The 24030-nt window shown below is 43.4% G+C and overlaps 1 protein-coding gene across 5 annotated transcripts in view; it reads left to right on the plus strand.

The window, feature by feature from the left end:
* The window catches only part of RUNX2 (RUNX family transcription factor 2), a 223619-nt gene that overhangs the window by 103199 nt on the left and 96390 nt on the right, over positions 1 to 24030 (plus strand). For 3 of the 5 annotated variants that reach the window (XM_087817422.1, XM_087817425.1, XM_087817426.1), the window contains 2 exons: positions 13252 to 13317; positions 14849 to 19135. The exons of 1 other annotated variant lie outside the window; for it this stretch is intronic. In XM_087817422.1, the coding sequence (XP_087673548.1) occupies positions 13252 to 13317; positions 14849 to 15327 (545 nt within the window). In that variant the 3' untranslated portion in view covers positions 15328 to 19135. Of the gene's footprint in view, positions 1 to 13251; positions 13318 to 14848; positions 19136 to 24030 lie in introns of those variants that run through there. One more of the 5 variants, XM_087817424.1, reaches the window with a different exon arrangement.

Here is a 24030-nt window from a genome sequence, read left to right on the forward strand (position 1 = left end):
TGAAAGTTTATAAAAATAAAATAAGCCCATAGCACTTTTAGGTTATGTCAAAGGCAAATTGGAGCCATCCACACTGAGGTACAACTCTCAGTTAGAGATGCATGGCAAGGAAGTGGCTCTAACAAATACAACAAACCGGCTAGCGCAGAGGGAAACAGAGCAAGAGGGAGGAGACGGGTACAAGCACAGTCTGAGTGAGAGCTGTGGGTCCCCACAGCCTCGCACAGCATGTGAGGAGGCGCATGGCCAGGCAGATAGACAACGAGTGGACGCTGACAACAGGCCAGGCCACTCTGCGGCGGATGCTGCCCTGCAGGCTGGGTTAGCCAAGGCAGGCGGAGACTCGGCAGGGCCAAGAGACTATGTGGAGAAAAACTGGAGACTCCACCAGGAAGGAGGAGGCATCCCGGGGGGAACCTGGAACCCTCATACTGCTGTGATTCAGAAGCCCCGGGGAGTGAGGACATGGAAAAGACCCAGGACACTCAGGTCCTCTGGAACAGTGGCTTTTCTGATGGCAGAAATCACTGAAAGCTTCCAGATGAAGAGCCCATGTTAGAACCTAAGACAGATTAGGTGCAGAGAGAAATGGGAAGAATTATAGCAACTAAGACCAAAAGAGACAGTCAAAATAAGCCCAGCAAAACTTGGTATTAATAATTATATTACATTTAATTATTTTAGAATTATTATGTAATTATATTTAGATAGTGTCATTATCTCATTTAATCATTACAACAGCTCATTGGAGAGTAGATCTTTTTACAGTTCTTATTTTACCAGTAGGAAATTAGGGATCAGAGACTTACGGAGACTTGTTCTAGGTCAGTCACGTGAGAAAGGGAGAGTAAACACTCAACCTCAAGCCTTTAGGCTCCCACTCTCATTTGTCATGGAAGTCTCCATATCAGAACCACTTTCCTACAGAAGCCTGTGGCTGTCGTCCTCAGAGGGACTTTTATTACATTGATCTTTCCAGGCTGCACTCGGGGACTTGACCCCAGTAATCCTCACTAGGTTGCCAGTGTTCATGCTTGATGCAGGTCAGAGTTCCCAAAATAAGGTAAAATTCACTCAATTTCTACCAAAAATAATAGTGGAAATAACCCACCTCCTAATTTTATAAATCTAAATTTTATTCCAGAGGTTAAAAAGGTACATATTTATGAAATCTTAAAATGTCAGAGTATATATTTTTTATACATGGGGCATGAACACTTAAGCTACTTAAACTCTGCTTAACAATATAGCCTATCCTGCAAGAGTTGGAAAGGTAGATATAAAATATTAATTTTAACTTCAGATAGTTTAGATCAAACAATTTGGTTTGAAGAATCTAGAACAAAGAAATAGATCACATCATGTCTCTCGTTGAATATGTGAGCCTAAAGCTACTTTTAGCCCTTTTACTGCTAAATTTAGTGAAAAACTTTCTTAAAAAGCTAATAGTGTTTCCATTTTCTTTTGGCCTCTGTTGCAAACTGTAGTTAACAATTCTGTTCTTTTATTCTGTGGGAAAAAATCTAAGTTTTCTAATTGACATTTTTCTCTAGAGAGAAAACCTGGGTGTATTTTGTAAAGTAGATATACCTCATTTTCAAAAACTGTAATACTGGGGGGGTTTCCTTAAGAGGAATGCTATTTCTAGTAGAATTTTTGAATTTTTTATTTTTGGAATTCTCAAGGTTGTATGTATGTAGCAGGATCAGAATTTTGGAGCTGGAAACCCATGGAGATAATTTAATCCAGTTCTGTCATTTTACTGATGAGGAGTGTATGGGTCAGGGAGTGAGAGGGTCTCCACCAAGATCACCCTGCTTGTTGGAGCAGCACTGACCAGAACTCACAGCCTCGATGGCTAGTCCAATGCTCTAGTGTCGTTTCCTCCTGCTACAAGTCTAATAGGCCGCTGACATCTTTTTTCGGTTATTGCTATACATGCTGTTGTAATCTGAAGAAAAAGCTACCCCCAACTTATCTCCTCCTCCTTTGTTCCTTTCTTCTTTTCACCCTAAAATCAAATTTTTATGAATAGACTGAATCAGTTGTGCCCTGGATCTGTTACAGCACCATCTCTCCTGAGTAGTCATCAGCTGTTGGGTCCAGATCTGAAGTGGACTCAGTAGACAGCATTCTCAGGCTGGGAAAAATGGGGCTTGGGTTTTGTCTGAGGCAGACAGAACTTGCGCTACTACTGGGTGTTTGTCCCACAGCACACTCAGTCCCTCCCTTTTTTTTTTTTTTTTTTGGTCATCAAAAACAAGTAGCTCTTCTCAGACACCTTATACACAATTAGGTGTGTCTGTTTACACTTGGGAGACAGAGGGTTTCATGTCCCAAAGACATACAAGGATCCTGGGAGCAGCCACAAACAGATGTTGAAAATGTCCATTTGTGGCAAGTTTATTACTGTAGCAGCAGGAATAAACATTGAGGATGCAACCCCTCTGACGGGGTGCATGTGTGTATCGAGAGGGGATTGTTACTGAGCAGAGTAGAAAGTGAAAGAAGGTTCTATTTTTTTCCCCCCGATTTGTTCTAGTATTTGTTTATCTCCTTCAACAAGGAAAAGTTCACTATTTGGCTTTGGCTGTTTGAAGGCTTTTGCCAAATGCTTAACAATCTGTAGGGTTTGATTTCTCTCAAAAAAATCACTTTGAGAACAAGGCTCTATGTAACTAAGATGTGTTTGTTTTTGTTTAAATCACTCAGAAAAGAAATCATCTCTTGTCCATTGTTAAAAGAGAGGTTTCAATCAAAGGAAAATTCTACATATTCTAAAATATACAAACAGTTCTTTGAAATTGATGCCAAGTCAGACTCAGAAAGGGACGTTTTCCTTGCAGAAGTTTTGAGTTAATTCCGTGTGCAGGGCTCGAGTGGAAAAACTCTGAGACTGTCAGGGGAACGAGTTACTACGGCACTGCGTTGGGATTCGGAAGTTACATAAGGAGAATTGTGTCAGGATAGTACGAAGGCTCTAGTACAGGGTTTCAGGCTAAATCCTAGCCAGATAGAAAAAGAAATTCCTTTCAAAGTGAGTCATTTTTTTCAGTTCAATAAAAGGTGGTAGATTGGTTTCTGATGTTGTTGGATCTAAACCTCCAGTGTGAGAAGGCATGCCAGTCATCACTGCTCTAAAAAGTTCAATGGAAATGTCCCCTGTTGTTAAAGAAATAGCATCCTTTCCCCTCTCTAAACTTCTATTAGGGGGAAAAGTAGTGGATGCAAAGGAGACAAGTCTAGTGGGGAAAAGGAACACAAATTAGGAAACCCAGCGTTTAAGTTCAGCTGTGCTACTAATTGGTTGTGTTGTGAGACAGCCACTCTTTGACCTACCTGCATTATCAGTTGGTACCTGTCATGCCTACCTCACAGGCTTTTTGTGAACACAAAACCGGATGTATGTAAAAACAGTCACAACTTAAAAAGCAATATATAAATTCAAGATTTAAAATTCAGTTATTATTTTTAAGAGTCAGTGTTGATATGGGACAGAATAGTTTGCTTGGGACTGAAAGAAGCCAGAAAAAGTTTTTGCTCATAGGATAAGGGAATAAACCAGCAGAGAGGATAGACTAAGAGGGGTCTGGTCACCCCAAACCTGGTGATCAGAGCAGAGCTGTGCATCTGGAACGAACCTGAGCCCTTGAGGGCCTGATGAACACGGATAGGAGGTCAGGAAAAGCAGTTGGCTGAAGATGGGCAGGAAGAAATCAGAGAAGAGTTAGGTCAAACCCGGGACTCCCGTGCCTTTTTCCTCACACACTTAAATACTTTCTGCATGTCACTCTGAGAGGGGCTGCACTGTATTTAAAGATAAGAGGACAGAGTTCCCGTTGTCAAGGAATTCCTAGGCTAGTAGAAGTAATAAGGTGGCAGTAGCCTCTCCGCATGTGCGTGCCTGAGAGAGCTACAAACGAAGAGCTAAGTGCAGAGGAAGGAGAGGTGACTGTGGCCTAAGACTCTAAAGCAGAGTGAGGTCGATTTTAAAGGCTGCCTAGGATTTCAAGGGACTGAGAGAGGGACAGGGTGGGGATAGTAAGGGCTGAGAGAAGAATGCAGACCACCAAGGCATGCAGGTGGGCAACTGGAGGGGAGCAGAAAACAGACAAGGGTCCAGTTTGACTGGACTGGAGAGTTCGTGAAGGAGTAGAGTGAGAGACAAGACTGGAAAGGTAAGTTGTGACGAGATTATTATTCCAGCAAACATTTGTTGAGTGCCTAATAAGAGATCTAGAAATGTGCACATACCTGAAAAAAAGCATGGCATGAAGTCACAGACCAGGTAGGCAGTGGTGAACAAGAAATCCTGAGGAACCAGGAAGTGTTGGACACGGCAAGGATTCAGGAACCCAGACAAGCCATCTGGGCAGAAGGTACATCACACAAACAAAAGTGGATCTTGATCCTGTCAAAACCAGGAAGCCTCTTATATTTTCCTCCTGAGACAGGGACCAATCCCAGGGCATGATCAGCCCAGGGCTACACTGGGGAGCAGGTAAGTGGCTGCATCTGACTGTAGATGGAGAGAGGGCGAAGATAAGGATAGGTTCTGGGTGGGATACAGTAGGTGGCTAAAGCCTGTGGCTTTGGTCCTAGATGAATACGGATTGCCTCAGGGCTGGGATAGCCAAACCTCTTGGAGCTGACTTAGAGACTGAACAGCATTTTGATAAACTGGTTCAAGTTCTGGTTCTTGGGGCATTGGTGGTTTGAATCACGGCTTTAAGGTCCAGGATGGCCTCGGGGCTCTAAACTGTTTGAGGGGAATTATATTTGAAAAACTATCTCCCAACTTGTCAGGTTTATGAGTGATAGTGCCTTGGGGCAGCTGCTGTCTGAAGCCAACTTTCCCTTTTCCTGGGCCTCTCAGGATCAGTGCTAGACTCCTTACAGGGGTTGTGTGAGACTGGATTGGTGCTAGATTTAAAGGAGCAGAACTGTTCCTACTTTCAGAAGTGGAGAATTGAAGCCCTATCTGAAAACACAGTGTGTGCATTCAGAGGGTGGTGGAATGTGGTCTCTATGGTGATTCTTTGCTCCCTTTCCCACTGCAGCCAGCAGAAGAGTTTGGTTGGGCCTGGAGCTGGGTGTGTGGGGTTAATTGGGAATTTCAGCATCCAGATTCTCCTGTCTTTTCTAGCTTGGACCCAGTCCTCTGGCTCTACTAGTTCACATAGTACCAGTAACAAAACGCCCTTTCGAGATGGAGATGTTTGCTGTTTTCTGTGTACTTTTGCCAGGTCACTTACAAGATTTGCTTAAGGTCACCCAGAACATCAGTGGTAAAGATGGTGGGAGAATCCCACGGCTGAGTCAAGCATGGCAGGCAGATCCATAGCACACAGCCTCCCCATTCCGCATCCCATCCCCAGGGCTGTCATTGAATTGATCAGAACCCTCTCATCATTGCCCTCTAGACAGACATGGCCAATCTGTTAGAATCTCCATAAAATGGCCCCGAATCCGACCTCACGGAGGAGACTGTGGCAGCTGAGCCCTACAGGCCTGGGGCCAGGTCCCTACTACCATTTACTAGTTTGTAACCTTGAGGAAGTGACTTCACTTCTTTGCGCCTGTTTATCATCTGTAATGTTGGGTCACCGACACTGTCTACCTCACAAGGCTGTGGTGAGGATTTAATGCCATAATGTAGCTGTTTTGATAAAGATCGTCTGCAGATCGAGGAGCCATTACGTCTCAGTTATTCAGGTAGCCACTCTTTCCTCTTAGTGAAACTTGTAACACGTGGGATACTGTGAATATTAAGGCACTTATAGGAGTCCTATGGTTGGAGCAAAGCAAAGACTGGTCTGCTAAGCAATTGCGAGTGCTGGTTCCCAGCCCATCATCAAGCAACCTCGAGTCAGAGCATTCCTAAACAATGGGTTTAGGCTTGCTCCCAAGCTTGAAAGCAACGCTCCTCAGATTTTTCCACTGAAGTACCCCAAAGGGCAGAACAAACTCCATGGCTCCTTCACTGCTCCTGCTCTCCCAATCTGCTGACATAACCCCAAACAACCCCAGCCCCTGCACGGTGAGCGTTTTCAAGTCTTAAGTTATCTTAAAATTCATGTGAATTTTTACCCTATTACATGCCAGTTTTTTGTTTTTTAATATAAAAACAATGTTTTAACTTACTAATATCAGTTAAATGTCCCTCTTCCCCTCTCCCCCCCCACTTGTCCCGTTCCTGTATTTCATGCCCTCCTATCACCTAGGCTTCAGCGTCTAGTATTTAACATCTCAACCAGTTCATAAATTTCTGCTTTTAATATAGTCTAAGTTACCACTAGCACAGGCCACAGGAAAATACCAGGCTGTCCCCTCTGCATTCGAGCTTTTTTTGAAAGATTTACTTAGGAACAATTTATCATTTAGTTGCAATTTTTAAAATAATCTTAATTGGCCACATATGTTATCAAATAAGAGCTGGTCCTCCAGCCCCCGCCTCCCCCTCCCCCCGCTGCCCCGCCCTCCCTCGAGTGCGCACGCGCACTACATCCTGCCAGGATGTCAGGAGACTCCCGGCTCTGGGCAGGTACTGTCCCAGGTAGTCTCCTCCCTCCTGAAGATGAGATTACTGATTTTAAAGCTGTGTTTTCAGGAGAGAGAGACTAGTGCTTTTAAACCTCTTTCCCTCTTTTTCCTAGTTCCTCCTTCCTTAATTGCGGCTCCATGTTTTGGTAGCCATAAGTCATTAGTGGTTTTTAATTTCTCTGAAACTGAAATAAGGTCTGAAAGGATGGATTTGTCCCTTTTTTCCTCCTTTTTCCCTTTTTTTTTTTTTTTTTCCTGGCTAATCGGAGGAACGCAACCACATCTGAAGCCACTTGGCTCATTATGAATTTCATGGAAACTGATTCTCTGAAAGTGTTTCCATATGTGTGTTCCCAATATATCCCATCCTCTCTAAATGGGAGCACAGACGTGTGCATGGGCTGGAAATGGCTTCAGGATGTGACAGAGCAGTCATATGACCGCCGCGGCACCGTGGGTGGCCTCTTCTGAAAGACACGGTGTCCTGGGTGCTGGCCTCCTTCCTGCAACGGATCTGGTTTCAAAGACTATCCACCCTTCCTAGCCTTTAAAAAGTTCTTAATCAAGACCTAGCAAGAAGATCTTTCTCGTTTTTCCTCCGTTTCTTCCCCCCACCCCCCAAACCTTGGTTTCTTCCTTCTGTCTGTCTCGCCCTCCCTACATGCACACACACACTCGCACCTCTTCTGCCGCCTGCCTTCTTTTCCCTCCGCAAAGAGGAAATGTATTATTCCAACAATATCCTCAAAATGTGGGTGAGTTTAAGGAATGGATGAAGTTTCTGAACATTGCCAGGTTGTTGGGTTCCCCCCTCCTTTCCTCCAGCATAGCATACTTTCTTAGCCTTGGGATCAGCTGGTCTTTCAGAATTTGTGAGCATGCAGTGGAAAAGTACAATTCATTACAACACGGAAAATAAATATTTATACTGGATAGTCGAGGCACTTTTCCTCTCTTTTGCAAAACTATGGAGTTTGCTATTCTGACCTTTCATTATCTTAAAAAATTAATTTCAAATTCTCATTTTGCTGGTTTCTTCTCCATCAGCACAACCCATTACATTTCTCCTATATAGGGTATATTTTTCAGTTATTATCTAATGAAATTAGAAGTAAACTTATTTAGTGATAGATACCTGATCATTTTAGTGAGGAGATGAATTCAGGGAAATTAGGAAAATTGATGTAAAAATCCCTTAAAACCTCAGTGTAGAGAATGCCAAGTAACAGCCTGCGTATAGTCTAAGATTGATTTTGGATAATATTTACATGGCATTTCTGCTCTGTCACGTTGCCTGCCTTAAGACTATGCTAGTAATTTGTTCATTTAGCACTTTTTTTTTTTTTTTAAGAACCCGTGTTTCCTCAGCACCATGCTATGTACTAGATAGGATCAAAAAGAAGGAGACAAGGTCTTATTCTTAATTTGCTTTCCTTTTAGTTGGAAAATACTCATATAAAAACCAATGACAATTCTTAAAATGCACGGAGAGGTAAAATTTACATCATAAATATTCAAGACGTTTATGGTAAAAAAAAAGATGATAAGAATTTGGATACCTGGGAAGTCCTTGTGTAGTGGTGAGCTCTAAAGACAGTCCTTACTTACCTTGGTCTGGCGGAGAGAAGAGGGGTGGCCGGGGGTCTGGGAAGAGCATGATCAAAGCTCCAGGGAGGGTCCTGAGTATGTGTCCTGCCATGAAGAGGGGGTTCATACTGAGGAGGGGTGGGACATGACCCTGGTAAAGGAGAGCAGAGGACTCTGTATACGCCAATAGCTTCCTCATTTTTTACCCTGTCATTGGAGAGTTACTCAGTCATGCCGTGTGAAGGTGGCTGGCCTGTGCTGGTCCAGGTGACACCCTTTAGTTTTAAGGCTCTGCCACCCCTTGTGGCTTGAAAAGGTAGTGTGTAGTTGGAAGATGTTCCCCTTCCAGGTGTGTTTTCAAGGAATGCAGATCTAAGGAAGCCCAAGGCTGCTCCTCCACCTTTCCTCGCTGTCACGCTCTGGGAGAGCAGCAGAGGTAGAGTAGAACTTGGACCTGGGGTAGAACCATGTTTTAATCTGTGATGTCACTCAGACCCGCCGTGTCTCCGTTTCTTCATCTACAAAGGTCATCTGTGGTTGTTGATGACTCTGACATACTGGCTCTATATACTAGTCTAGAAATTCAGACAGCATGTGAGCTTTCGCCTCTGTTATCTTTACTACCGACCCCAAATGTTAACGAGCAGGACCTCAGTGGCAGCAGTTGCCCTGGCATCCTGAGGATGCTGACTACCTGCCTGGAGGCTGTACATTTCTGGCCTCGCCCTATTTCTCCTTCATTTCTTTTCCCCACGGCTCCCCAGTGTAGACTTACACACGGATACCGGCTCTAAGGAGACTGGGACAACACTGGTGGCAAACAGAGGCATCCGTCCACTAGCGGCAATTCCCCTTTGCGGGCCCTTGTGTGAAACGTGAGGTCAAGTGACATAACGATGCCTGGGAAGAGCTGTGAACACTCTTTAAAGAGAGTTTTACAACATTTTATAGGGTTAGAATGAAATTTGAAATATGTTTCAGGTTTGACGTCAACATTGCTTAATGCTTATATTTATTTTTTAATGTGTCAAAAATATACAAACTATTACACAAAGTTCCCAATCCCTGATTTACTTATTCATTCATGTATCCCTCCATCCGTATGTCTATATTAAAAAAAATTTAAGCTCTTAGAATATAGAAGTTTCTGAGGGATATGAGAGGAAAATAAATCATGACCTTTACCATCCAAAGCTTACTTTACAGTTGGAGAGAACAGGCTAAAAAACAGCTAATAATTCAGTAAAGTATTGACTAAGAGCCCAAAAGAATGATATGGAAAATAAATGCTATTGGAACAGAAGCGAAATAGGAAAGTATATAAGAGAGCAGCCAAAATGATGTAGAAGGGGAAGAAGATTCTTAGAGGAGAGCAGCCCTGCGGAGATGTTGTGTATCACATGTACCAATAGAAAGAATGCCGGGAGAGGGTTAATAAAAAGAACTTGGGCTGTATTTGAGATTTGCCTGAAGCAGTAACTCCTATCATTTCAAAGGCCCCAATGAAGCTTTGAAGTTCACACCTCATCGCTGGGAAGTATGGCTTTTCATCATGTACATTTATGCCCTTGAATTAAAAAAGTAGGACAGATGACCCTAAGTATGCCAATGTATGTTCCACCTGGATTTAGGCCCCATTTTCCTTCTCTGGCCCAACCTTCCTCCTCAGCTGGGATGTGCAATTGCACCGCTTACAGGGGACGAGACACAGTACAGTGTTTCCTAGCTGACAGCCTCAAATGGCAAGTACCCAGTCTGTTATTTCTTGTAAACTACTATTTCCTTTCATTCTAGAGATCTCCTTGCTCATTTTCAACCAACCATTATTTATTGAGGACCTAACTGAGAAAATGTATGTTAAAGTACTAGGTAAGGGTCTGGAAACATCAAGTATTGTTATTAAGCACTGGAGGAGACAAACAAGGATTAGACAGATCTCTGCCCTCGACAGCTCACTCTTCAGTTTGGAGTTAAGCGTGACCCCAGATAGCTGGCGTTAGAAAGCAGTGTGTGAAAGATGCTGAGTGGGGGATTGCAGGCCACAAGGATTAAAGATCAGAGGTTCTCTTTTTATTTTCCCTTATCTTGGTTTCACTTCTTTCCACCACACTTTCTTGCTTTGAAGACCCAAGAAACCTGGTTGGGTAAAGAGGAGCTATTTCCTTTTCCCCTGTAGACCTTGTGGGGAGAGGAAAGATTTTTTTATTTTTAACATTGATTTTATTTTTATTTGTGCTTCATGGGCATTTTATTCATTTATTCTTCCCCGTGTATATGAGGCTGTGAGAAGCTTTTGCTGCTGCTGTTTTAATGAGCGAGGTTTTTGCATCTGTATTTGTGATAGCTACATACATTTGCAAGCTGTCTGACCATGGCTAGGGGTGCAGATAGCAGGTCTGGGGTGAAATGCATCTGTAGGAAACCAGGTCCTCAGGGAATCAAACCCTTGACCTTGGTCTCATTCTCATTATGCCATGAGCAACTCAACTAATTGCTCACTATGTAGTAGGTTAGATCAACAACAAGACCTAAAAATTCGTAATAGTATCCCAGAGATGGTAACTCTCATTGGGGCAATACGTAGGCACCAGAAGAGCCTACTTAAACAGTTTTAGGCAAATAGGCTTTTAAGGCAGGAAATATGTATATCTGTGATTGTGTCAACCAAATGCCTCAGGGTAACTAAGATTGCAAAGAGGTCAGAATTCAGAGGTCTGTCTAGTTTGTGGCTCAGCCTCTCTTAAGCTGCATGGTTTTGTGAGCAAATGGCTCCCCTTCTCTGGACCTCCCCTTTCCTGTTTATTAGCAGGTTAGATTAGGGTTATATAAACAGTAGACGAGGGGTTTGGATTTTCCATCAGAGCACCCCAACCACCTGGGGAAGGTAAGCGGGTGCCTGTGGGTCTCTGGAGGCATAGCCTGAAGCTTCACAAGTAGAAAGTTTTGTTAAAGTCATTTTTGATCTGTTTGTCTGAAAATTCACCCAAGTGTTGCATTTACTCCCTATCACATCCATGTTTGTTGTACAGTGTACCCTGGCCTCCAGATTGAGTAAAACCAGCCCATGGGAAAGATGCACCATGTTTCTCATGGGCTTCAAGTAGCTTCCGGCAGCACTGGCTTCATTTAATCAGTAGGTGTAGTCCAGTGTTTTAAACCATTCCTGGGGAGCTTGGAGGCTACATGCATATCACTAGGCAGTCACTGAGCTTTGGTTTTACATTTATAAAATTAGACTGGGGTAACAGTACTTTTCAAACTTTCCAGGCTTTCATCTTGACCCTTTTAATAAATAGATTCACATTTTATTTACTTTAGTTGGTATATATATAGGTCTATTTTTTAAATTTGTAGTTGTAATGTGGTAGTGACACAGGAATGAGTAATTTAGGACACCATGTCAAAATGACCCGAGAAGGCAGACTAAAAGAAAACTTGAATTCATGTACAAAACAGAAATTAGAAGTATAGGTAAAACCCTATTCATGAAAGAAAATATAATTATATCATTCGCTTCTGCAACACTTATTATAAATGAATTGAAGATAAGGAAGGGGTTTATATTCTTTCCATCTCTTCATCATAGATTATTATATAAGGCAGTGATTTGCAACCTTTCCCATCTCATGGCACACACAAACTAGTTACTAAAATTCTGCAGGACACCAAAATATATATTTTTGCCGATCTGACCAAAAAATAGGCATACATTTGATTCACAATGGATGGCTATTGTTGTGTTGGCTGTTGTCATTTTTTCACAATCTAAGAGAAAAGAGGTCAGTGCCCCTGACTTAGTAGTCAGGTATTACATGTTTTAAAAACTCTTGCAGCACACTGCTTGAAAATCACTGATACAGGGGATCTCATGTGACACTGTAGTAAGTTAATATTCTTCATACAGACAGAACACATTGCAGTATGTTTCAGAAACCTTTCTTCACAAAATGAGGGAGCAAATTCCAGAAAAATCCTATTTTTTGTAAGTTATAAAAATTGCTGTATAATTTCTTTAATGTTTGCCTTAGCTCTCTTTGCTCAGAAGGAGTTACTCCTCAAGACCTTACAGTCTCAAGTGACCAAAAATGATTGGTCAAAATTCTGAAAACCTGGCAGAAATTGGTTGCATTGTTTCCTCTAAACCACAACCAGAGCTCATTAATTGAAAAATGAATGTCAATTTGCATTAGCTGGGATCTGTAAACTAAAAAAGTGCAGTGATCCTAGCATGTTATGGATAATAAAACCATCAGCAAAATGTATCAGGTAAAACAGAGGAGGTGGAGGGATAAATTCAAAAACATATTGGAGTTTACTGGCAGGGCCCCACATAAAGAGTTTTAATGAGGCTTCTGCATCAAAACAAGGGAAACCACATGGAATTTTAATTGTGACTACAGTATATTTTAAGTATAAATACCCATGAGAAGCATTTTTACATTGGCAAGCCTATCTGTGTGAGCTCTGCTTCTGTGGGGAGCAAGCGTTGATGTTTTAAGTGTGACTTCTTTCTGTTTGATATTGCCCACATTATTCTGGTTTCTTTCACATGATCCGAGCATTGAACTTAATGTGTACAGAAGTGGCCCGCCTAGAACTATTAGCTCTGCCAACTCAAGTTCACCTAGATGCTCTGCAGTGAAAGGGGGGCTGAGGAACATCTGTGGCCTCCATGTTGTGCCTGTAGCCTGTAAGGCAGTTCATAAGCACAGGGCGGGCGGGGAAGACGGTAAATCTCATCTGCTCCCATTTGCAATTCTGTCATAATCACTACTGCTAGATTTTTAAACTTGAGCTTGTCAGAATTTTGTCTTTGGGAGGGGTTAGGTAGAGGCCAGTTGAGGATGGAGGAATTTATAAAAAGCAGAGGGTAGCTGCCCAGACTGTGTTAGTTTTGGTTTGTCATCTTGAAAGTGTTTGCTCCTGGTATTAGAAGCCGCTCACTAGCCTTGTACCCTGTGCTTCTGGGCCTGTGGATTCCGGGAGAGTACCAACGAGGGGGTGGGAACTTCTCTTCCTCCCCCTCCCCTAAAGCTGTTGCTTCTCCTTCTGTCTTGGAATTCACGGTGATAGAACTTAGAGCTGGAAGGGAACTTAGAGCTCATCCCCCTCGTTTTACAGATGATGACACTGCCACCTCTGACTTCTGCCTCTGGCCTTCCCCTCTCAGTAAGAAGAGCCAGGCAGGTGAGACTTTTAACAATTGCTGGGCTGGGCCGGGTGGGCTGCCTGATTGCTACTGTCGGAATGGTGAGAAAAACTTTTGTTAACTATATATTGCTTTAAATAGTCACATTTTATTACAAATGCACACCATGGCACTTAAGCCCTGGCATTTTATGAAGATCGCAGGCAGTGTGCATTTTAACAAAAATTAACCACTCTCAATCAGCACCTTGAAGGAAAAGTATTAAGGTCATTCCTTCAATAAGTATTGTAGCATCTAAGAACAAGTGCTAAATAACAATGGGGCAGAAGAAGCACCTACTCCCCAAGGCCTTCAAGGATTACTAATGCTTTCCCTTAGAGATAACAGCTATCGGAAAAGCAAAGATATGAGATCCAAAGAACTGAAAGATTTTAGATACAGTCAAAATCTTCAGAACACTGGTATCATAAAAGGGCTGGTCACAGTTCTGTCAGCTTTAGAAAATCATAACCCTATCTTTGAAAACTGATTTCTACATGAAGTGGTTTATAACTGTGGTTTCATAAGTTAAGCACCAGAAATGTCTATTCAGGAAGCACACTGTTGGCTTTAGTAGCTAAAGGACTTTACATTTCAGGGGGAACCATCTTTGCCTCCATGTTACCCGTTCAAATTGGCCAGAAGTGAATTCTGTAGGATGTGGTACAGGGGCCTGATAAATGGATGGTGAGGTGCCCTCCTCGTATCTCCCCTACACAGAGAGCCTTTCACAAAAGCTACTGTCTGCACCTGGCCTAAATCAGGTGCTGTGTCTACTATCAGGCTTGAAATGTAGTGATTTCCAGGAACTAAGCCCCCTTTTCAAAGCCTACTTGTTTAGTTTATGACCCTCGGGAGAATTTCTAAGGGCTAGACTCTCCCTGTATGCCCCCAGATAAGTTCAGAATTCATTGAAATCTTCTTTGATTGCAGTCTGGTTTGCTTTTTTTTTTTTTTTAATGTTACTGAGATTTTAAATTATTTCACCAGTTGAAAATAAGTGATAGGAACACGTTAGGGTATCTTTTTAAAGTTCCTTCATTGATGAAGGGGGGGGACTGCCAAGAGTACCAATAACAAAACTGATCATTTTGGAATTTCTCTATATTTGGTTGAGAAAATGAAGCTAGTCCACCTTAGTAAAAATAAATAAATAAACTCACTTTCAAATATCTGAGGTGCAACGAGAAACAAAAAGAGAGAATCAATGAAGATTCAGTGTTAAAGTCTGGTGAGTGAATCTATATGACAGAGTGTTGGGTTGGTTTACACATATGACCTAGCACATGTTTGGGTTTTTAAAGCCCTTTGGGGTTCTCTGGGGGTAAGGAGCTTAAGGAGAAATGCTGCTAAGACTGTAAAGTGGAAAGAAAAAAAAAGACTATAGTGACCGGTGCATTTGAAGATCTGTTTGTGGCTTGCTGTTCCTTTTTGGGAAGCTAAAGTTTTCTTTTTCTCTTGTAAAAATTCTATCATTATTTTAATTGATATTTACAGATTTTTTTCCCCATCTTCTGTTATAATTTTTAGGTGCTTCAGAACTGGGCCCTTTTTCAGACCCCAGGCAGTTCCCAAGCATTTCATCCCTCACTGAGAGCCGCTTCTCCAACCCACGAATGCACTATCCAGCCACCTTTACTTACACCCCGCCAGTCACCTCAGGCATGTCCCTCGGTATGTCCGCCACCACTCACTACCACACCTACCTGCCACCACCCTACCCCGGCTCTTCCCAAAGCCAGAGTGGACCCTTCCAGACCAGCAGCACTCCATATCTCTACTATGGCACTTCGTCAGGATCCTATCAGTTCCCCATGGTGCCGGGGGGCGACCGCTCTCCTTCCAGAATGCTTCCGCCGTGCACCACCACCTCGAATGGCAGCACGCTATTAAACCCAAATTTGCCCAACCAGAATGATGGTGTTGACGCTGATGGAAGCCACAGCAGTTCCCCAACTGTTTTGAATTCTAGTGGCAGAATGGATGAATCTGTTTGGCGACCATACTGAAATTCCTCAGCAGTGGCCCAGCGGTATCTGGGAGCCACATCCCAAATGTATCAATATATACATATATAGAGAGAGTGCGTATATATGTATATCAATTAACTATCTACAAAGTGCCTATATGTTAGAAGATTCTTCACTCACTCACTCAGTCATGCTCTTGCAACCATAAGAGGGTAGCTATTGAGAAGCAAAAGGCCTGAGAGAGACAATCATGATCAGGTTTCAGGTTTTCTATCTATTTTTCTTTAAATAGAAAAAAAAAAAAAACCCACCAAAAAACACGTACTTTTACAAAGGAAAAAGGTATTTTTGTTGCTGTTGTTTGGTCTGTTATAAATAACCTGTTCGTATGCCAATTCAGAGAGGTGGACTCCAGGTTCAGGAGGAAGAAGAGCAAAGCCGCTTCCTCTCTGTGCTCTGAAACCACACGTCCTGTCCTCACGTTGCAGCGGGTGTGGACCGTGCACGCTGCAGACCAGCTTACAAAGCCAGTCGCGGTGCACGTAAAGGGAAGGAGCTGGATGGATGCTTCCGTTACAGTGTAACTGTTCCCAGCTCGGCCTTCAGACTTGCTGCAAGTACTCATTTGAACTGTGCGGTTCAGTTTCTGGTTTTTTCCCTCCCCTACTTTAAGAAAGTGACTTCAAGAATACTGATCAGGAAAGGTTATTTTATATTACTTTTTTGTACTCCTCCACTCCCCGCCTTTTCCCATTTAACCAAAAAGAAATACCATCCTGAAACCCTCGCCTCCTTCCATACGAAACTGAAAATGGCAATGCCTTCTTATAGCCATAATGGTATAGATAGTGTTTGTGTTGGCTGTGTGTTATTGTTTTTCTTAAATTATGAATATGTGTAAAATCTGAGGTAACTTGCTAAGTGAATGGTCATATAACTTTAAAGATATATTTATAATTATTTAATGACATTTGGACCCTTGAAACATTTCTTAGTGTATTGATATGTTGACTTCGGTCTCTAAAAGTGCTCTTTATTAAATAACAAATTTCTTCAGTGGGCTAGAGCCATACCTGAAATATTGCTAAGCAATTTCAGTTCATCCAGGCACAATGTGATTTTTAAAAAACTTCCATCTCCAAATATTTTAGATGTAGCTTGTTTTTGTGATGTATGAAGGAAATGTTAGGTTTAGTTCTTTCAGATCTTTGATTGCCTCTAACACAGCTTTGCCTTTTACAGCAATAATTAGGGATTTAAAAAACAACTCTTAGCCCTTTATCACTTAGGTTGCCCTTTATCAGCATGAAATGCTGGAGTGATGTGGTTTTCTCAATTCTTTCAAATAACAATGACTCTTGTCATATTAAAAAAGACAAGCACAAGAGAATCCTTGAACTGCAGAAAAACGTTCTGTGGTTTCACAGCAGAACTCTAAATCGCCAGGCTTCATAGAGAAGATATAGAGAGCCTGAAGCCACACATGTGGATAGAGGATCAGTAATGGTACACATAGCACAGGAAAGCATAATTGCACCCGAGATTCCTATCCCACCCGCCTTACCAAACAGGAGGCCAGGGGGAACCCAAATCTGCCCACCCAAGGCCCGCTGGCCCCTCTCCACAGAGTTTGCATTTAAAGGAGCAGAATTAAGTCATTGTCTTATGGGAGCAGGGTCCTCTGAAGGAGCAGGCCAGTTCCAGCAGACAGCTGACCTGAGAGAACATACAGCCTGTGGGGTCCTAATACAACCTTAGACACTCAGATTTCTCACAGTGGAGGGTAAAGGGAAGGCAAATCTATGTGGAGTTTGGTGTCTACTACTATCTGTGAACTTGAGCTAATGCCCTCCTGTAGGATGCACTTTGAGCACTCCTGGCTGCCACATGGCGAATTCTCAAGTGTGAATCTTTCATCCAAGCCAGGATCATTTAATGACACCACCAGGCAAATCCTCGCCCTCCTCCCCACAGGTCAGGGACCCTTCGTTTGAATTCTGTGCCCCTTTGGCAGAACTTGGTAGAGATTTGCCTCCAGTGGCCAGAGGCCCCTTGCTCTCTCTAGTGATTCTCAAACCCACGTCTCTAAGCTGCCAAATGTCGCAGGACAGCTTCCCGGGCTGTGGGACCAATGCCTCTTGCCTGGGAGTCCCCCTTGGAATTCACCCTGACTCCTCCTAATAAAAATTGAGGGGAAACCAAACCAAAACAAAACACTTTGCCTTCTAAAGGTTGTATACCAAGTATGCTTAGATAAAAGAAGCCACTTTTCTATTAAACTTAAGTAAGATGGAAGTAGTAATTGATACTATTTATTGTTTGTGTGTGGTAGCTTGAAGCAGCCACTGTCCATTTATTTGTAAGTGTAAAATGTGTGTTTGTTTCAGCAGCACTTAAAGAAGCCAGTGTCTGGTTACACATTTCAATTCTAATTAATTGACATAAAAATGTTACCGCCAGTGCCAGCTGTACCCTATTTAATAAAAAGGTACTATATTTGTACATTATTTTCTAATGTTAAAAGGGCTTTTGAAAGTTTACAGTACACATACTAAGTGACCTTAGGGATGCTTTTGTGTTGAAATGTTATTATAGTGGCTGCAGGCAGCAACCCAGAAACACTTAAAAAAAATTTTTTTTTCTTGGGAAAAATTCAAGCACTTCATCCTTCACCCTCACTCCAACCACTCCAATGGGGTAATTCACATGTTTAGATCAAATTCTGCCCTTTTTTTGGCCTGGGGTTAAAATTTTCTTTTATCTTTTTTTTTTAACTGAACCCTTAATTTGCACTGGGTCATATGTATGATTTGTGATTTCAAGACCAAAGCAAAGCCTTACTACTGCTCTGGAACCACGCACCATCCAACACTCTGTTTTCTTCAGGTTAACGAGCATGGTTCTCTTTGTAGCATAAATACTGCTGGAGTTTACAGCGTGGCCAAACAGTCACCTTTTTATCTGTTTCAGTTGTCTCACAAATTTTAACCTATGTCAGAGTTCCAGAACAGGTACCACAGCTTTGGCTTTAGATTGTGAAATGACATCCAGCCTGGAACTGGGAGACTCAACAGATTAGCTATTGTTTGTTCTCTAGACTGCCTTATCCCCCCAACCAGAGACTTTCAAAAATGAGCAGAGAAATCCGCAGATTAGGGACCATCCCTTGCAGATTCAGAGGGGAGAAGATTTGCTTCCTGGCTTGAAGAGCTCTCTCCACTCCCAGGAAAGGGACTGACTCAGAGTCTAGGTTAATACATGAAAACACAAAGCATTAGCAAAAACAGTATCTATGATATTGGAAAGAACAATAACAAATAAAAGAAATAAAGGACGACTCTTCCAAACCTTGAATTTGTTATTCTTAAAAAGATAATGCATTTAAAAAAATATTTTCTATGTGAGAATTTTTTAGATGTCTGTTTACTTCATGTTTACAAATAACTGTTTGCTTTTTACTGCAGTACTTTGAAATATATCAGCCAAAACCATAACTTACAGTAATTTCTTAGGTATTCTGAATGAAATTCCATTTTTTGGATATGCTTTACCATTCTTAGATTTCTGTGGAACAAAAATATTTGTAGCATTTTGTGTAAATACAAGCTTTTCATTTTTATTTTTTCCAATCGCTGTTGCCCAAGATTTGCTTCCCATGCACATATTGTACAAATTCTGCTTTGTGCCACAGGTCACGATTGTGGATGAGTTTACTCTTAACTTCAAAGGGACTATTTGTATTGTATGTTGCAACTGTAAATTGAATTATTTGGCATTTTTCTCATGATTGTAATATTAATTTGAAGTTTGAATTTAATTTTCAATAAAATGGCTTTTTTGGTTTTGTTATGTGTGTACATTGGGTCTTTTCTCGTCCGCGGTTTCTTCTCTAGTCTGACGCCTACTCCTGTCTACACCTGGGCACTTACTGGTCATAGGACTTGCCAGGGCTGAATGAGAGCAGAGATCCTATATTACTGGTGAGAGGGGAAAAAATCTTGGTAAGCCCTGGGTTCTTGTTTTGCCCCTCTCCTAGAGAGGGGTGGGCGAGGAATCTAGCAGCGAACTCACTTCCCTATCAGGCTGTGTCCGAAGGAAGGAATGCTCCTCCCTGGGTAAAGGGCTGGGTGAAGCCCTTTCTCCAGCTATGGGACCGGTCAGGGTGTAGCGACGGCAGCCCTGATGGTTCCGTGATTCTAACCTCTGGGCACATGACCAGGGGCCAGCAAGTACGCCCCCGGCTGTAGTCAGACCACTGGCTGCCCAGCCACAGTGGGCAGTCTATTTTCCTTCCCACATCTCTTTTGGGTTCTTAAAAAGAAAGTCAACCAAAGCCCAAGGATGAGTAAAAAGGGATTTTGGCCCGGAGAGCTCTAGCCTCAGAAAAATTCTACTGGTGAGCATAACTAGTCTTCAGATTTTTTTTTCTGGGCCATTGTTTGCTTTTGGTAAGTCCCTCCCCTGTGATGAGGCTGAGGGCCCGGGTAGAGTGGTGGCTTTCTCTGCATCCTGTGCTGTCTGTAGGCCTTGGCTGACCACAGTGCTAAAACAGGGACCAGGAAACTAGTGCAGAGTAGCTCAGTAGCTGGCCAGTGGCCCATGTCACACTTGAGTTAGAGGCCTCCTTTAAGATTTACTCCTTCCTACCCCTCTGGCACTGTCTTCTGAGAAACCATGGAAACAGCTCATTTCTAAGACTAAGCGACATCCTAAAAGCACTTGACTGAACTTAGGCCAGGGAACTTGTTTGCAACTCTCTGAGGATGTGTACTTATTTATCCTTTTAAATTAAATATCTGTGTGACTTTAAAAGGCATCGCATGGGAGGTGGGCACAGTGGCGTTCTCTCCCGCTCCAGCTGGGCCGAGCAGCACGGTTTAGGGCAAGTCCCTTCACTCCTCTGGGCCTCAGTTTCCTGTCTTTGGGAAGGCGCTGGGCTAGACCATTTCAGGCTGGTGGTTCTTCGGTATGTACGTAGGGAGAGCTGTCCTGTGCGCTGGAGGGATCAGCAGCATCCCTGGCTTTTACCTACTAGATGCCAGTGGCACGGCCCCAGTCCTGACAAAAACGTCTCCAGACATGGCCAAATGTCCTCTGGGAGGAAAATGCCCCCCCAGTTGAGAACCGCTGGACTAGAGGCTCTCTAAATTCTCAGGTCAGGCTTTATTGACAGGTCTGGTGCGGAAACATGGCTCATTAAAACATTACAGCCAGGCGGAGGACAGAGGGGCTTCCCGGAGGTGGGGGCACACCAGCCTGTTCTGTCCCATCACCTGGCACCCCAAGGTTTGGATGTGCTGCCAGGGAGGCTCCTGGCTTTGCCTCCGCACCTCTCTCCTCCCCACCTCACCGGTGCAGCTGGCTTAGCACAGCTGCGGGCTTTGCTAGGCCTGGCCGCTGGCCGTGTTTATCATGGCTGCTTCTGTTTCTTACTGGAAACGACAGGCGGAAGAAGAAAGCAATTTCTCCAGTGTTTTTGACCCCTGGTGCCCCTGCCCCCCAAATATTTAATCATCAGACATTTCTTCCAGAGTGGGTGTTTCCTGTTAACTCAATCCCAGCCGAGACTGGCCCAATAAACACCTCAGCTCTCTGTCCCAGAGTTTATTTGGCTGGGAAATGGGTATTGCCATGTAAACAGGAAGCCCCCTGAAGTTATTATCTACAGATGCGGCTGAAGAGCCACGTGTTTATATTTATGGGATTTGAAAATAGCCTAAAAAGGCAAGGGGGGACGTGGGGGAGGCCTCATTCAGTCAGTGAGAGCAGGGCCTAGGGAGCTTTGTGAGCTTAGTTTTCATTCCCTGTGGGAACGGGTGATTAACAAGAATGACACATTGAAGAGTCACAGCAGAAATGGATGTGCTGGTGTCCGGTTTAAGCAACAACCCTACCTAGATTGTCCGGTAAACAGGCAAACCAGTCAATTGGCCTGTCTGTCCCAATTACTTGAAAGTCGTTTTAGAGGCCAATCCTAAGAAACAATGATTTGGGGCATCTAAAAAGGTAGGAGGCTTATGGTCAGACTGTCGTAGTCACTGAGTTCTTCTGGGGACAGCAGTGCCACAGTTTTAGTGAGCACGGGCCAGCTCACCTGTGACATTCCGGGCCCACTCATGCATTTGCTCCTGCGGTCTGCACGAAGGGCCCGGGAGGATGCGTTCAGTGAGCGCTGTTTGCGGCTGGTGCAGGGACTGCAGGTGTTGGGACAGCTGGCCTGCACACTAGGACTGGGTACACCGGCTACTCCAATTTGTTTTCCACCAGGCTCTGCTCTTCCTTCATCGGCTGTCTCCTAGGGCCTAGAGAAGGTGCTTAAGGAAGGCCAGGTAGGAACCGATACATGGATAGCTGATCCTCTGTTTAAATTAGGAGCCCTGAGCAAAGGCATGGGCCTCTCCCTCCTCCTTGCCACTATTCCTCTGCTCTCCTCGTGACTTCCCAGGACTTTTCCATCCGTAGCTATTCCACCAGGAGGTCTTGGAAGTGAAGCTTTAAAAAAAGTCATGAATCAAAATTTAGCAAAGAAAAGGCTCCCGCATGTGCCCGTGGCCACATGCCTGAAGGGAGGCACCCAAGCATTCATCAGGGAAAGATGAAGCTCACGGTGCACACAGACATGCTTCTCGGTGCAGCATTTATTTGCCTCGGGTTTGTCTTTCCTCCAAATTAAAAGCACCATCTTCACCGCACAATGGTGAAGCAACCACTTCTCTTCAATAGATTATTTGGAGGGGACCAGGGACACTGGGTGCCCCCGAGATGCCAGGGGCACAGTGAAGCTGACATATAAGAAGGGGTTATGATTAAGTTGTGTAAAGCTTTTATTCAAAGCTTTTTGCGTTTCAACCAGCCCCACTGTGCAGACATGCCCGACCAGTTGAAAAGCCCAAGGATCAAGTTTCTGGAAACCCACTTCACCTTGCTAAAACTTATTTTAATTGGTTGTCTTACTGTCTTGTTGCAGTAATGTCTGGCCTTGTAGTGGGGTTTTCAGGAAAACCTACCTTATGTTTTAGCATTGCAAATGTAACTCCTTGGTTGCTATCTTCACCCCAGGTCACTCTGTCCCTCTCCAGAGCCAATAGGCAAGAATTTCCCCCACCTGTCACTCTTATAAAGAAATCAAGACCATTTAGCAGAATGCTAAGTCTTCCACAAATGCCCCCTCAAGAAGTAGTCTTGTCTCCGCAACATTAAATGAGACAGGACACAAACTTGCCGCCAGGTCTCCTGTGGCCTGTGCACCTTAGGTCTTAGCCCATTCGTCCTGGAGAACTGGAGGTGCTGGAGTTAGCAGATGTGGAAAGTAGGAAACAGTTCAGGGGAGTTGGGAGATGCAGGATACAGTGGCAGAGCTTTGGTTGGGGGGAGTTGAAAGGGGGTACCAGCAACTCCTAAAACACACTTGGATGGTGGACTGATAGAACTGTGCAAATTTATTATTTAAAACCAGCAGAAAGCAAACAACAAAACCACGTGACATGCATAATGGTGTGAGAATTAATAACAATGATCTAAATCTCCTTTGACATCCTTTCCTTTTTAAATTAGGTCATTTATTTTTTTATAACTCCGTCCATCTCTGACTGTTCATCTCTGGCCAGTTTCACTTTCTGTTTCTCTGCGAGTTTCTCTTTATTCTTCTGCCCCCAGATGAGAGGAGCTTTCTGTGGCATCATATATTTCAGTGATGCTTCAGCCCGATTCTGTCTTCTCTAACAGTCAGTCACTTCATATTTAAATCTTGAAGGTCACGGTGGCCTCCCTCCTTTTAGGCTGTGCGTTTAAAAAGTCTTCGTGTCTGTGGATTTGGGGGCACAGAAAATCTGACTTCTTACAGAGATTTTCTTACTAGTGGCTTCACAGATGAGAAACGCAGAGAACATTATTGAATATAATTCTCAACCACAGCTTCTGGGACACACACTGTGAACCCAGGGACACACGCTGTGTGTAGGGAAAGGCCGATGGGCCAACTTTCATTCCTCGTGGGCAGGAGAGGGAGAGAAGGGTGTGAGAAGGAAGCAAGTGTGAAACTCTAGAAAGGAGTTAAGTGGTTAATAGGAACTGAGATTTTTTTATTGGCTAATAAAACCTCTCAGGATTTTTCATATTATATGGTTCCTTCAGGCCCCTAGCTTAAAAAAGAGAAAGACAAAAACAACAACAACAAGCTGGAGCCTAAATACCGATGTAGTCCCAGTCTTGTTTACTTTTTCGTTTCCGCAGTTGTAAAATGGAAAAAAAAAGAAATTCCTCTGGTAGTTCAGCTCGATCACACTGGGGAGCAGGTCAGCGTTGGAAGGACTGGAGTGATCCCAGCCTCCCAGTGAAAGGCAAGAGGATGCCCTGCCTCTCTGTTTCAGAAAAAGGAGACCGCGATGCAAAGGATGGGTGCATCAGGAAATTGTGAAACGCACGCCTGGGCGGAGGGGGCACGCAGATACTGAAGGAAACGCATCTCTGGACTCCTGCATGCAAATGATCTGGGCCTTTTTATTGCCAGTGGTGCTGTTCTCCTAACAGAGCAGGATGTTCTTGTTTTTAATAATAGCCAGACCAGATGCTAAATTCTCCCCGGCAACATGCTGTATAAGTGAGAAGGCAAACAGCTGATTCCTGTTAAGACGAACACCGGGAGAATAAGCCAGAAAGTATGAGAATTCTCTGGAGGTTTTTGCTTTGTAAACCCCTGTTTGGCAGGAAGATCACAGAATCCGAGCTGAAAACACAGTGTGT

The sequence above is a fragment of the Miniopterus natalensis genome, chromosome 5, assembly GCF_054644295.1.
Source record: "Miniopterus natalensis isolate mMinNat1 chromosome 5, mMinNat1.hap1, whole genome shotgun sequence".
NCBI lineage: Eukaryota > Metazoa > Chordata > Mammalia > Chiroptera > Miniopteridae > Miniopterus > Miniopterus natalensis.